Source organism: Dipodomys merriami, unplaced genomic scaffold (genome assembly GCF_024711535.1).
Source record: "Dipodomys merriami isolate MVZ:Mamm:240054 unplaced genomic scaffold, mDipMer1.0.p SCAF_1, whole genome shotgun sequence".
Lineage (NCBI taxonomy): Eukaryota > Metazoa > Chordata > Mammalia > Rodentia > Heteromyidae > Dipodomys > Dipodomys merriami.
The window spans coordinates 81880423-81894276 of record NW_027202270.1 but is presented as its reverse complement, the minus strand read 5'-3'; the positions used below and the strand labels follow the sequence as shown (position 1 = coordinate 81894276).

At 34.6% G+C, this 13854-nt stretch overlaps 1 protein-coding gene across 3 annotated transcripts in view; it reads right to left on the bottom strand.

The window, feature by feature from the left end:
• Dpp10 (dipeptidyl peptidase like 10) overlaps nt 1-13854 on the bottom strand; it is a 1479312-nt gene that overhangs the window by 29562 nt on the left and 1435896 nt on the right. For all 3 annotated transcript variants that reach the window (XM_070024402.1, XM_070024396.1, XM_070024410.1), the window contains exons 20-21: nt 8714-8908; nt 8019-8073 (exon numbers count right to left, since the gene is read on the bottom strand). In XM_070024402.1, the coding sequence (XP_069880503.1) occupies nt 8019-8073; nt 8714-8908 (250 nt within the window). The remainder of the gene's footprint in view (nt 1-8018; nt 8074-8713; nt 8909-13854) is intronic.

The window sequence follows — 13854 nt, the reverse complement described above, 5'->3', positions numbered from 1 at the left end:
TCCCTAAACCTATTAATTTCTAGTTAGCTGATCCCTTACTTGATTTTTCTTAGCCCATTGATCCCTAGCTGTTTGTTGTTGAACTAGATTGTCTCTGTTGAAATATGTATCTGTACCCCTTTTGACTGGATCAAACTGTGCAACTAAAGGGCTCTGGATGATGCTTGCCTTAAAATAGCTCAGAATTGGTTTGGCTATCATACCCAAATGGGCAGAATAAGCAGAAACAAAAGAAAAATGGCAAGTCCAGGTATTTCAACTCCTGCTCATGACAATCAGGCAACAAAGCAGTCAATGAATAACCCAGAGGAGTGTTCCCAAAATGCTCTACAAACAATACTAGTAAACATCTGGAATGAAAAGTTTGAAAGCCTGCAAAGGTCTCACCCTGAGCATGATGAGGCTAACAAAAATTAATACAGGAATATTGAAAACATGATGAGGCTAACCAAAGATTAATACAGGAAAATCATGAGTGTGATGAGGCTAATCTAAGACTAATTGAAGGATTGCATTAGTGGGATGAGAATAGACAAAGATTTATTAAGGCATTAATGGAATCCACAGACAGCTGGAGGAATCCAGGGAGCCCACAAAGGGAATGCTGAATGAAGCCCAACAGAAGGACAGGGAGTCCAATCAACTAAGGGATTTAAGAATGAACACTGAAAACCAAATTAAGGCTGTAAAGAAATCTATACAAGATCTATAACAAAGTCCCAATAAAGAATTTGAAGCCATTAAAGCCGACCAATTAGAAGGAAAGGAAATAAAAAAAGAAGTAGAAAGTCTTGACAGTAGGTTAGACCATCCAGAAGAACGAATCTCTGGGATTGAAGACAACCTAGATATAACAGACAAATCCAAGAAATATCATAGATCTATTCAACATCTAGAAGACACCATCAGATGGCCTAATTTGAGGATAATGGGTGTAAAGGAGCACCTAGAGACAGTAGTTAATTATCTAGTAAATTTACTTAACAGGATCCTATCACAGAACTTCCCAAATATGCAAAAAGATAGGCCTTTTCAAGTACAAGGAGCCTTTAGAACTCCAAATACACCAGACCAGAACAGCACATCCCACCATCACATTGTAATGCACACAGGATCAATTCAGACCAAAGAAAGGATCCTTAAAGCTGTCAAGGAGAAAAGATCAATCACCTATAAATGGAAACCAATCAGAATAACTTCAGATTTCTCAGCAGAGACAATTAATGCAAGAAGAGCCTGGAATGATGTATGCCATGCCCTAAAGATAAACAACTGCACCCAGCTGTACCCAGCAAAACTCTCTTTCATAATGGAAGGTCAAATAAAACCTTTCCACAGCAAAGAAAATTTGAAACAATATATCTCCACCAAACCATCCCTACAAAAGATACTTAAAGATGTTGTACACATAGAAAACCAACAAGAGCACAATAAAGGCCAAGAAACAGTCCCCAAAAGGAGAGTACAAAAAGCATAGGAAAAAACCAGTTGTCCCAGCCCCCAAGAAGGTGGATAACATGGCAGGAACTACCAAACACTTCTTGGTCTTAACTCTCAATATTAATGGACTTAACTCTCTAATTAAGAGACAAAGACTGCCTAGTTGGGTCAAAAAGCAAGATCTTTCCATCTGCTGCCTTCAAGAGACACATCTTGCCCACTAAAACAAACATATTCTGGAAGTGAAAGTCTGGAATAAAATCTACCAAGAAAACGGTACAATAAATAGGCAGGAGGTGCAATGCTAATATCAGGTAAAATAGACTTCAAATTAAAATTAGCTAGAAGATCTAAAGAAGGTCATTACATATTAATTAAGGGATCTCTCTTTAGGAGGATATTGCTGTTCTAAATACCTATTCACTAAATAACTGAGCACCCAAATTTATCCAAGAAGCACTACTTTCCTTAAAATCACACATTAATCAAAAGACATTAATTGTTGGGGACTTTAACATGCCACTATCCCCGCTGGATGGGTCAATCTGGCAAAAACTCAGACTTAAACAACTGCAAAGATCAACTAGACTTAACAGATGTCTACCAAATATTTCACCCAGCAGCATCAGAATACACGTTCTTCTCAGCAGCACTTGGAACATTCTCCAAAATAGACCATATTATAGGTCACAGAGCAAATTTGTCCAAATTCAGAAACATGAACCATTGAAATTATGCCCTGCATTCTGTCAGACCACAAGGGAATAAAAATATAATTCAAGACCAAAAGCCACCAAAAAAATCCTGTAACACATGGAGGCTCAACAACACACTGTCGAACTGTCATTGGGTCATGGAAGAGATTAGAAAGGAAATTCAAATGTTCATGATATTTAACAAAAATGAACACACAAACTATTAGCTTCTCTTGGACACAGCAAAGGCAGTACTCAGAGGTAAGTTTATAGCTCTGAGGTCCTACATTAACAAATTGGAGATATCTGAAACCAACTATTTAATGAGGCACCTGAGCTCCTTGAAAAAGAGCTACAAGTTAAACTTCAATCCAGTAGACAAAAAACAATTAAAATTAAATCAGAATTAAATGAATTAGAATCCCCAAAAACTATAGAAAGAATCAACAAAACAAAAGTTGGTTCTTCGAAAAAAAAATTATAGAATTGACAGACTCTTAGCAAATCTTATCAGAAAAAGAAGGGAATACACCCCCCCAAAAAACAAACTCAGAGATGAGAATGGAAACATCACTACAGAAAGAACCAAGATTCAGAATATAATAAGGGGGTACTTTTCAAACATTTATGCTAATAAGTTTACAAATCTGAAAGACATGGATGAATTTCTAGCAAATATTTGACATGCCCAAACTAAATGAAGATGATTCAACCAACTTGACAGATCCATATCAAGCATCAAAATAGAAACAGCAATAAGAGAACTCTTACCCAAGAAAAGCCCAGTACTGGATGGATTTACAGCTGAATTCTACAAGGCCTTCAAAGCAGAACTCACACCAATACTCTTCCACCTCTTCAATGAAATTGAAAGTGAAAGTTCACTACCAAACTCTGAAGCCATCATAAACCTCATCCCAAAACCAGGCAGGTACTCATCACTGAAAGAGAACTATAGACCCATTTCTTTGATGAAGATCGACACAAAACTTCTCAACAAAAGTTTTTGTTTTGACAAAGTTTTTGTTGTTGTCAATCGACTTTAACAACTCATCAAAAAAAAATCATACACCATGATCAAACAGGATTCATTACAAGGATGCAAAGCTGGTTCAATATACACAAATCAATTAATATAATTTATCATATCAACAAGAGCAAGGATAAGAACCATATGATTATCTCAATAGATGCAGTAAAAGCATTTGAAAAGATCCAACCGCCCTTTATAATGAAAGCTCTGGGAAAACTAGGAATCCATGAAACATTCCTCAATATAATAAAGCCTATGTATGATAAACCTACATCCACCAGTATACTTAATGGCAAAAGCCATTTCCTCTAAATTCAGGAATGAGACAAAGATGTCCGCTCTCTCCACTCCTCTTTAACTCAGTATTGGAATGCCTAAGTGGGGCAGTAAGACAAGATGCAAACATAAAGGGGATCCAAATAGGGAAAGATGAAGTAAAACTCTCCTCTTTGCAGATGAGATGACCTTGTATTTAAAGAACCCCATTGATTCCACCCTCAAGTTACTTGAGCTGATCTAAAACTTTGGTAAAGTAGCAGGGTATAAAATTAACCCTCAGAAATCAATGGTTTTTATGAATGCCAATAATGAGAAGAGTGCAGCTGAAATTAGGAAAGCAACCCCTTTTGTAATAGCTCCACAAAAAATAAAATACATAGGAGTTAACTTAAGAGGTGAAGGACCTTGATGACAAAACTTTAAAAGCCTGAAAAAGGAAATTAAAGCAGAACTAAGGAAGTAGAAAAATCTCTCATGTTCCTGGATTGGGAGGATTAACATCATGAAAATGGCAATACTGCCAAAGGCTATATATAAATTCAATGCGATACTTATCAATATCCCAACTTTATTGTTCAATGAAACAGAAGAAGTAATCCAAAAATTCACATGGAACAATAAAAGACCCCATATAGCAAAAAACAATTCTTAGCAGAAATAACAGTGCTGGAGGAGTATCAATTCCAAATTTCAAACTCTACTACAAAAATATAGTAATCAAAACTGCTTGGTATTGGTACAAGAACAGACCTGAGGACCAATGGAATTGGACTGAAGACCCAGAACTTAACCCACAGACCTATAGCCACCTAATCTTTGACAACGGAGCTAAAAATATAGAATGAAAGACAGCCTCTTCAGTAAGTGGTGCTGGCAAAATTGGTTAAACACCTGTAGAAATCTAAAGCCAGATCTGTATTTATCACCCTGCACCAGAATCTACTCCAAATGGATCAAAGACTTCAAAATAAAAGCAGACACTACACACACACACACACACACACACACACACACACACACACACACACACACACACACACACACATTTATATATATGAGAATGTCTGCTTCAAGAAGCAGAATGTGGTAGCAAAGGTGGCTGGTCCTCTGGGAAATAAAAGAGGTCATGATTACTATGATTGCAGATGAAATGTATAAGAGGACTTTTAAAAAAACTACTCTTTGCAAATATTCTGAAAAGTTATATGCTTGATAGGAAATGTACTCATCACCTTGTTCATATAACGTAACCCCTCTGTACAGTATTTTACAATAAAAAACCTCATAAAAATTAATTACAAAAAAAGAAAAAATGGAAAATTAACTCCTTTTCAAAGTGCTAATAGCTTTAGCTTAGAAGAAAGAGATGAATCATGAAAATCCTTTAATGGTTAAATAAATTTAAATATCATTTAAAACTTCCCAGGAAGTAACCAATAATCCCAGATGCTGTTACATTCTAAAAGCTTAACGAAAATTGTCTTTACTTACAAAATAATTTTAGCCACGTAACATAATTCAATTTTATACTTAAAACATGCATACTCTAAGAAAAACAATCTGTGCTTACTGTGTACCCATGCCTACTGCGCGCACATGTGTGTGTGTGTGTGTGTGTGTGTGTGTGTGTGTGTGTGTGTGTGTGTGTGTGTGTGTGTGTGTTCCTGGAACTGATGCTTGAACTAAGGGACTGGGCACTGTCCAGAGCTTTGCTTATTTTATTTTTTAAATCAAGACTAGCTCTATATTCTTGAGTCAACTTCCAGCTTTTTGGTAGTTAATGGGAACTAAGAATCCCACAAATTTTCCTGTCAGGGTTGGCATTGAAGATAGGATGCTCAAATCTCAGCCTTCTAAATAGCTAGGACAATAGGTGTGAGCCACCAGTGCACAGCTATGTTACTGAAATTTTAATGTGAACATGTTCATTATATTATATACTCAGAAAACCAAGTTATTCATGTTACTGTCATACATTATTTATTGATTTTTTTTCATTGAGAATAAATTTCCTTTGTATTCTACTCTCAGCTTCCTATTTAGGTTACTGGAGTCAATGGACTAGCATTCATTAATCCAATGTGATCATTGGGGGCTAACCTGATAATGTGAACTTCTAAATCTCAAGTTCCAAGTCTAGTTCCTTTATAAGTATAGGCTGAGATATAACCGCTTTAGCTGATGTAGATGATCCTCTAAACTGTTTCCTCTCCTTATTGCCAACTGTTCCTTAATTACAATCACTTTTATTGATTGCTCTGCAGGTATTCTCTCTTCTGACAGAGCACATGTACATGAGATTTTCCTCTCTCACTTTCTAATTCTTCACCATATAGTTCATGTTCCTCTTTTTTATAAGACATTTTATATACTCCAGAGCATTCCTTCAATCTCTATAAATGCTTGTATACCTCAGCTGGTCCTTGGCATTTCTTTATGTGTATAGTAATTACAACCCTGAAATGTATAAATCCTAAATTCTTTGTAAATGTTAACATGTCAGGACTGGTAATGTTTAGGAACAGTACACATGCACCTATTGGTGGCAAAAAACACATGAACAAAATTTACCACCTGAATTACTATTTTTTCACTTAGTGAACCATTTTTATTTTATGTTCTTATCATAAAGAAATTGTACAAAAGTGTTGTTATTTAACAAATCATTTTATGAATACAATATATTACAATATATTCTTGATTAATGTCACCCCTTTCAACAGTCTCATCCATCCCTTTCATATCCAACCTTTCTCTCACTTTTCTTAATTTGATAGTATTATATACATTGGATTCTTGAGAATATTCTCCCTTAATGGCACAGTTCAAAAGCTTCAAATCTATTTTCATATTCTTTTTAGTTAGACCTTCACAACTGTTTTATCAGGCAAATCTGAAACTGGGAACTCCTTGAAAAGTTTTCCATTTCATGATTCGCCAAACCACTTGCAACAACAATTCTACTCTCCGTATCCATGAACTATACGACTATAGATACTTCATATGAATGGAACCCTACCATATTCCTCCATCTGTGCCTGGTGCATTTCACCTAGCTTAATGTCTTAGCATGAAACAGAATAACACTACATGCCTTTAATCATGTGTCCAGAGTTTCCATTTCTCTGGGATAATCAGCTATTTAACATTTTCCTTTTTCAAAAATGTATTTATCATTACTGTTTGGGTCTCTTTTATTTTTGTTTGCATTATATTGAGAAAACTACATAAAATATTTTATTGATCCACTCAATATTACTCTCAACAAAATAGAATACAATTAAAACAGTGTAGATGTGTGAAGCAGAAGGATAATGTGTCCGTCAGTCAACATGACTAAGATTTATGGTCCAGTGTTATGTGATGGATCTCTAAGTTATTATATGAAAAGTAGAAAATATATGTTTCCACTAGCCTTAGGAAGACTATGAATTATCTCTAAACTAAAATAGTAGAATAGTTTCTCCTTCCATCATCCTGTTACTTCACTGCATGCTGCCAATGATGTGTCAGAAACCATGTGCTCCCCAAGAATCTGTGCAAGGTATATTTTCCTAATGGGAAAATAATGTTGATCTTCACATCGTTTTTACTTACAGATAGCACAAGAAAAATAACTATGCATAGAGGTCATCTTCCAGTTCCAAGACTTCAGCCTCTCTTTTCATCTTTTTTGTAAGATGTTAGAGTAGTTGTATAAAGGGAGTTCACTTCAACATTATGAATTATGAGTAAATTCACATCCTAATCATTGTCATCCCTCCCAACCTTCTCCCCTAGCTCTCCCAACCGATATATCACCCAACTTGCCCAGCTCTATTCTCATATGTATACACTGAACAGTATTACTGTATTTTCCCACCCTTCCTCTGTCCATTTGTCTACCACCCCATTGACATTCCCTACACCCTGACCACACATTCTAGCTTTTTAGTATCCATTTTGTTAAGTGATAAATTAACTTTGGAAGGTGGTACACCCTTATAACCCTCCCCTGTGAATACCATACTTTACTCAATATGTATGTGTGGGGGGGTGTATGTGTGCCTTTCTTAAGGGTATGGTATTTGTTTACCTTCTGTGAAGAACATGCAGTTACTAGGGACTGGGCTGTCTACCTTCCATTTGCTGCTTAGATATTGCTTAAATATATCCTCATTGCAGTGACCTTTCTTGACTTCTTCATTTATTATTTCTTTTTTTCTATGATCTCTTTACAGATTATTTCTATAGTGATCATTTACACATCATTTTATATTTGTTTCATTATGATTCTTCTCTATATAAAAGCACACTGTTCATTTATTTTTTCATATCTATTGCTCTTCTGTAAATTGCTAGCTTTAAGGAATTAGGGACATTTCTGCTGTTGATTCTCTAATACCAGGTACCAGTTAGATACTCAAGAAATAGTTGCCAAATTAATAAATTATACGTGTATATATAACATTTTCTGAAATTAATGCAGAAATTGAAATGTAATGAAGAACATAATTATATATATATATATATACTTAGGTACAAAAATACACATAACATATATTTGTATGAGTAGTAATTTTATTATTTACCTTTCCAAAAATGCTTACTCTTTTGGAGTCAATATATGGCTGTTTCAGTAAATATCTGCAACAACAAAATACATATAACATTATGTCTTCTTGAGGCAAATATACATGCAAATTTATGCTTGGCACATACACAAGTAGTAGAAATGGTTTACTGATTATAGCTCTAATTATGCATGATAGTATATTACCAAATCTTACTATTCAAAGTGATGGTCTAGTTATTTTATGTCATATGAGAGATTGTTATAAATTCCGACTTGAATGATTTTCAGGAAGATTGGATTAACATCCATGTTTTGGCTGATTTCTATGTTCTATTGTAAATGATCTACAATCATTATTTAGTTAAATTGTGAATGTGAAAATAGCCACTGTAAGAGTTAGAATTAGGACTGTGGAAGTAATAGATATTAAGGATTGCTATAGCTCTATGTTGCAAGTAGTACAAACAAAATAGTCATGTAATCTCTCTAATTTTCATAAATACAAAATAAACCCTAATTCCAGATTGTCATTCTTTTATTGTACCACAAAGGAGAATATAGACTGAAAAAAATGTAGTAGAGCTATATATATCCTTAACTTAGAAAATCACTCAGCTATCCAGAATCCTTTAAGTCAATTATTAGTGTAAGTCATATACCTAGATTCTGTCATTACAGAAAAAATCAATACAACAATGTTCACCGACTTACTTTACAGCTGCTACTTGGTCCTTTACTTCTACTGAACCTAATCTTCGATGAATTTCCTGTAAAATTTTCAGTCCCTGGAATCCACTTCCTCTTCCATCAAATCTTGCCACAATGACATTATCTGTGTCGACAAGGACGGAATCCCAATCAATATGGAACTTATCTGTGACCATCTGGCCTCCTGGTTCCTCATCCCTGCAAACACCAACAAAGGGGTCAAAACCAGAGTAAAGGAAATTTCGTAGAAGTTTCAGTGTTCATATAGATTAGTGAACACATTCACTATTCATGAGCAATCCTGGTCATTGCATTATTTGTAAGAAACATTTTTGATAGTTAATCTAAAGGTAAAAATGCAATTTTCCTTAATAAAATTTTAATAAAAATCCCTGTAGATGAGCTAAAAATATGAAGAAAAGTCCACAACAGAGATTATTCTAACACACTTTTCAAAGTGGAACATGTAAATATGTGGTACTTCTAAAGGAATTCTAAACAGTGACTAATACAATAACAGGTCAGTTTTTGTTGTATGTCTTCAAATGTGGTTTAGAAATGTCTTTCAGATAGTTTACAAGGGCTGAAAGCTCCAGTAGACAGCAAATACAATTTTAAAAACTTTATAATAGTAGGATATGCACAACCCTAAAGAATGGTGAACTCATAAAGAATTACTTCTTGCATTATTTCCTGAAGGTTTTATTTTATGATTGAATTCTCTGAAAAGGTAAGCAAACAGTGAGAAAAATTATCTTCCAACAATGAAGATGACAGCAAGGAAAGAAAGTACAGTCTTATATAATAGGATATATATATATATATATATATATATATATATATATATATATATATAAACTGTTTGTAAAGGACACCTAAATTATAAAGCATAAACTTTATAGTTTTTCCATTCTCTAGAGGAAAAGGGTAGTGTGATTCTAAAACATCAGATTAAAATGGTGGGTACTTATTATTTTACTTTCTAAAATATTTAAAGGCCAAAAAAGGAAACGCTCATGAAATGACACAGATGATATAGTTCCAAAGTTAGGTAATTCAGTCAGTCCTGATGTATTTGTATTTGAAAAGCATCATAGTATCCAATCTCAAAAAACTCCCATCCTTAAAAGTGCTTCAACAAGAAATTCCCACTGTACCCACCTTTTAAGGAGGGTACTTCTTCTGCCTTCATATTTATGCAAGACTTCACTTTGAAGCAACATATAGCTTTCATTAAGAATTTTAAGGTACCAAGATTCATGATTGTGTGTGTGAGTGTGAGTATAATTGTGTGTATTTATGCAAGTACTGGGACTTGAATTCAGGACCTGGATACTGTCCCTTAGTTTTTATTCTCTCAAGACTTCCATTTTACCAGTTGAGTCACAGATATATTGCAGGGTTTTGTTTTGTTTTGGTAGTTAATTGGAAATAAAGAGACTCATAAACTTTCCTGCCAAGGCTGGCTTGGAATCAAGATTCTTACATCTCAGCCTCCTGAATTGCTAGTATTACAAGCATCAGTGTCTAGTTTATGGTTCTAAGATTTTTCTGAAGCAAATAACCCATCTCAGAAAGAAATGGAACAGTGCACAGATAGGGCTTTGTAGAGCTAATTACTAAGACAAAGGAGAAAGTACGGAGTAGGGCAGAACATTAATCAGCTAGAATTTACTAAAGACTTTGGCAAGTTAAGTGTTGCATCTCCCCCAAATTCGTATGTTGAATCCCTTACCTTCAGTACTTCAAGCCAGACTATACATGGACATAGGAACTTCAAAATGTAAATGAGGTAAACTCAGGCCACTATGGTGGAGTCTGACCCAACCTGACATTCTTGCCTTGTGAGAGAAGAAATTTGGATACCTAAGTGATATCATAGGTGCCCTTGCTCAGGGAGCTGACTTGTGAAGAGGCAGAAAGAATTATCCAAAGGGAATGGGCACAGAGGAAACCAGCCTTGCTGGACCCTGGATTTCCAGCTTCAATCTTTAAAACTGTGCAGAAAAAGTAAATTCTCTTTTTTAAAATAGTTAGTCAGACCTGGGTGCTGGTGGTTCACACTGATAATCCTAGCTATCCGGAAGCTGAGATCTGAGGATCGTGGTTTTTAAAGTCAGTCCAGGCAGGAAAATCTGTGAGAAGCTTATCTCCAGTTAACCCCCCAGAAAACCAGAAATAGAGATGTGGCTCAAAGTGGTAGAGCATTAGCCTTGAGCAAAAAGAGATTAGAGACAGTGCCCAGGCCCTGAGTTCAAGCTAACTGACCAACCAAAAAACAAACAACAAACCAAAAAATGAAAAACAAAACAAAAACAAAAAAGTAGACATTAATGTTTAGTTATGCATACGTAATAAACTACTATGAGTGTCTTCACTATTTTAAGCACTTGAGAGTTGTGGTATCATTTATATTACCAAAAGTGAATTAACATTTTGGAGCAATAAATCATCAGTTACATACACTGTCTTAAAAGGAAAAAAAATTAAATACATAACGTAAAGTTATGTAAGGGAAGGGGTGGTTTGGGAGACGTGAGTGAGAATGTTTAAAAGGGTGCCAGTGATCAAGATGCACTGTATTCATAAACTGCTTTGGTGATTGTCAATTCCTTTGTAAAGCTACTTAAGTAAAAATATTGTAAATAAGGAAATAAATAAATAAACTGGTTTATTGAATTAAATACCTTTTTAAGTCCTAATTTTTCTTAAATATCACATTTTCCCACAATATTTATATTCTTAGCTTTATTGTTTATATTTTTTTTCTTTTATTGCTGGTCTTGGGACTTGAACTCTGGGCCTGGGTGCTGTCTCTGAACTCTCCAGCTCAAGACTAGCCATCTACCACTTGAGCCATAGCACCACTTCCAGTTTTCTGGTAGTTAACTTGACATAAGAGTCTCATGAACATTCCTCCCCAGGCTGGCTTTGAACTGTGATCCTCAGATCTCAGCCTCCTGAGTAGCTAGGATTATAGACATGAGCCACCCAGCTTGTTTAAATTTTTGTAGCCTAACTCTCTATTAAATACTTGTCAAGTTGTTTCTATTTATGTGAATATTATCTACACCAAGATTATAAGAGTTCCATTGAGAATAAAACCTGTGTTATATTTAGTTCCCCAGGAGAGACTGGTCTAAACTGTCCAGCATTTAAAATGTATCATTATACTTAACACATTTTCTGATATATGTAGGACACAGCCAATATCTAATGAGCTGTAACTTTTCAGGGAAATAAAAGATTCAGGCAAAGCTTAAAACAAGAAGACTTCAAAAGACTTCAGTTTACATAAAGACACTGTTCTTTGGAACTTGGGGAATTACAGCAAATATTATGGTTCAACAAGATAACAAAGATCAAGTTCAACCTTTCATGCTAAGCTCTAAAAATACCAGAGCTAGAATTTCAACTACACTCTGAACATGACAAGATACTGCACTCCTAAGACTCTGTGTCTTCATCAATGATGATGATAGAATTCTCAGCTGTATTCCCCCCGATGGTTAACCTTCAGTGTCAACTTGATTAAAATAATAAATGGCTAGAAGATATCCCTCTGAGTATATCTGTCAGAGATTTTCTGATGAAATTGATTATGTCTCTGATCTAAAGGTTTGTTTAATTCATTGGTAAATTTGAAGTCTGAATCAACTATTGGAAGATGGTAGAACTCTGAAAGATGGGCTCTGGTTGAAAGTCCTAAGTCACTGAAAATGAATGCTTAGGGAATTTATGGTATAGAGGTTCTTTCCTTTCCTGTTACAGCCATAGACTGCTTCCCATCAATTATGATGTAAGCTGCTTGTTTCTGCCTCCTGACTACATGAGATGCACAATTTCTCCTTCTATCACAGGCTCTGGCCACCATGATATACAGCCTCATCACATGCCTAGAAACAAGGAACCAAGAAACCATAGAAGGAACCCTCTAAACCATGAGCCAAAATAAATATATCTGCCTTTAAGCAGTTTATGTCAGACATTCTGTCATGTTACATATGTCTAAATAATATACATTCGAAGAGATTTTCTTCAGCCTAAGTGACATAATGCATATGAAAATAATTCATGAAACATAATGTGCAAGATCATTTTCAGATGGAACTATAAACGGTACTGTAGGAACATTTTTGTTATTCTAGTTGAAACCAAGATGACTATGTTGAGTATATTTCTTTACAGTTCAAAGGTGCAAATTGCATAAATAATTTTGGCTTACTATGCAGAAATGAAGCTGGACAATATCTGTGGTTAAAACATAAACTGTTGTATGAACTATTGTGTTTCAGAAGTCCCTAATTACATCTAAAGCCTTATAAATATATAAAATATGCCATCAATAGTCTCTCTTAAGTAATTAGAGAAATGTTAATATCTCTGATTAAGACAAGATTACCCAGACTTTAACCCTGTCAGCAGTAATGCTGAGGTGATGTAAAATGATTGGTGTATTAAAAAGACATAATTTTCCATTTTTATATATAACTCATTGTATTATTTACAGTTATTTTAAGAAGTAGCAGCTAAGTTTAGCCTACATGTTAATAAATATGGAATTAAAAGGCAAACAAAATATTTTAAAACATAGCTTAAAATATGGTACATGTTTCAAAATTACAATTGCTAATTGGTTACAAATATTTCAAAACAAAGACCTATAGTCTCCTACTCATATAATGTATGTCCTAGGAATAGGTAAGGACAAAAATACAATTTCCCTCTTTGTTTGTCTCTGTAAATTGCCATTTTTAGCTCTAAATTTGTATTTCAAGGATTTTGATATTAGATGCCCATTTGGAATGGGTATATTATGAAACATGATTCTTGAAAACATTGCTCAGGTTCCCAAAATACCATTCAAATCAAAAGGAAACTGAATTTACAATATGATTTTTGTTCTGATTTTGCTACAAATCTGCTGCAATAAATTGAGCAATGATATGTACCCAGGTAGACTGATAAACAAAACTGATACAGTCTCTGTGACTTCAGACAAGTGACTTGTTTTCTGTTCTGCCATTCTTGTGTAACTATTTCAAGATGAGTTTACAAGAACAGATATTTGAACACCAAGTGTTATCATTAAGAAGGCGGTTGGGCACTTCAAGAAGTGTTGGAACAAAAAAAACTGGATTTGA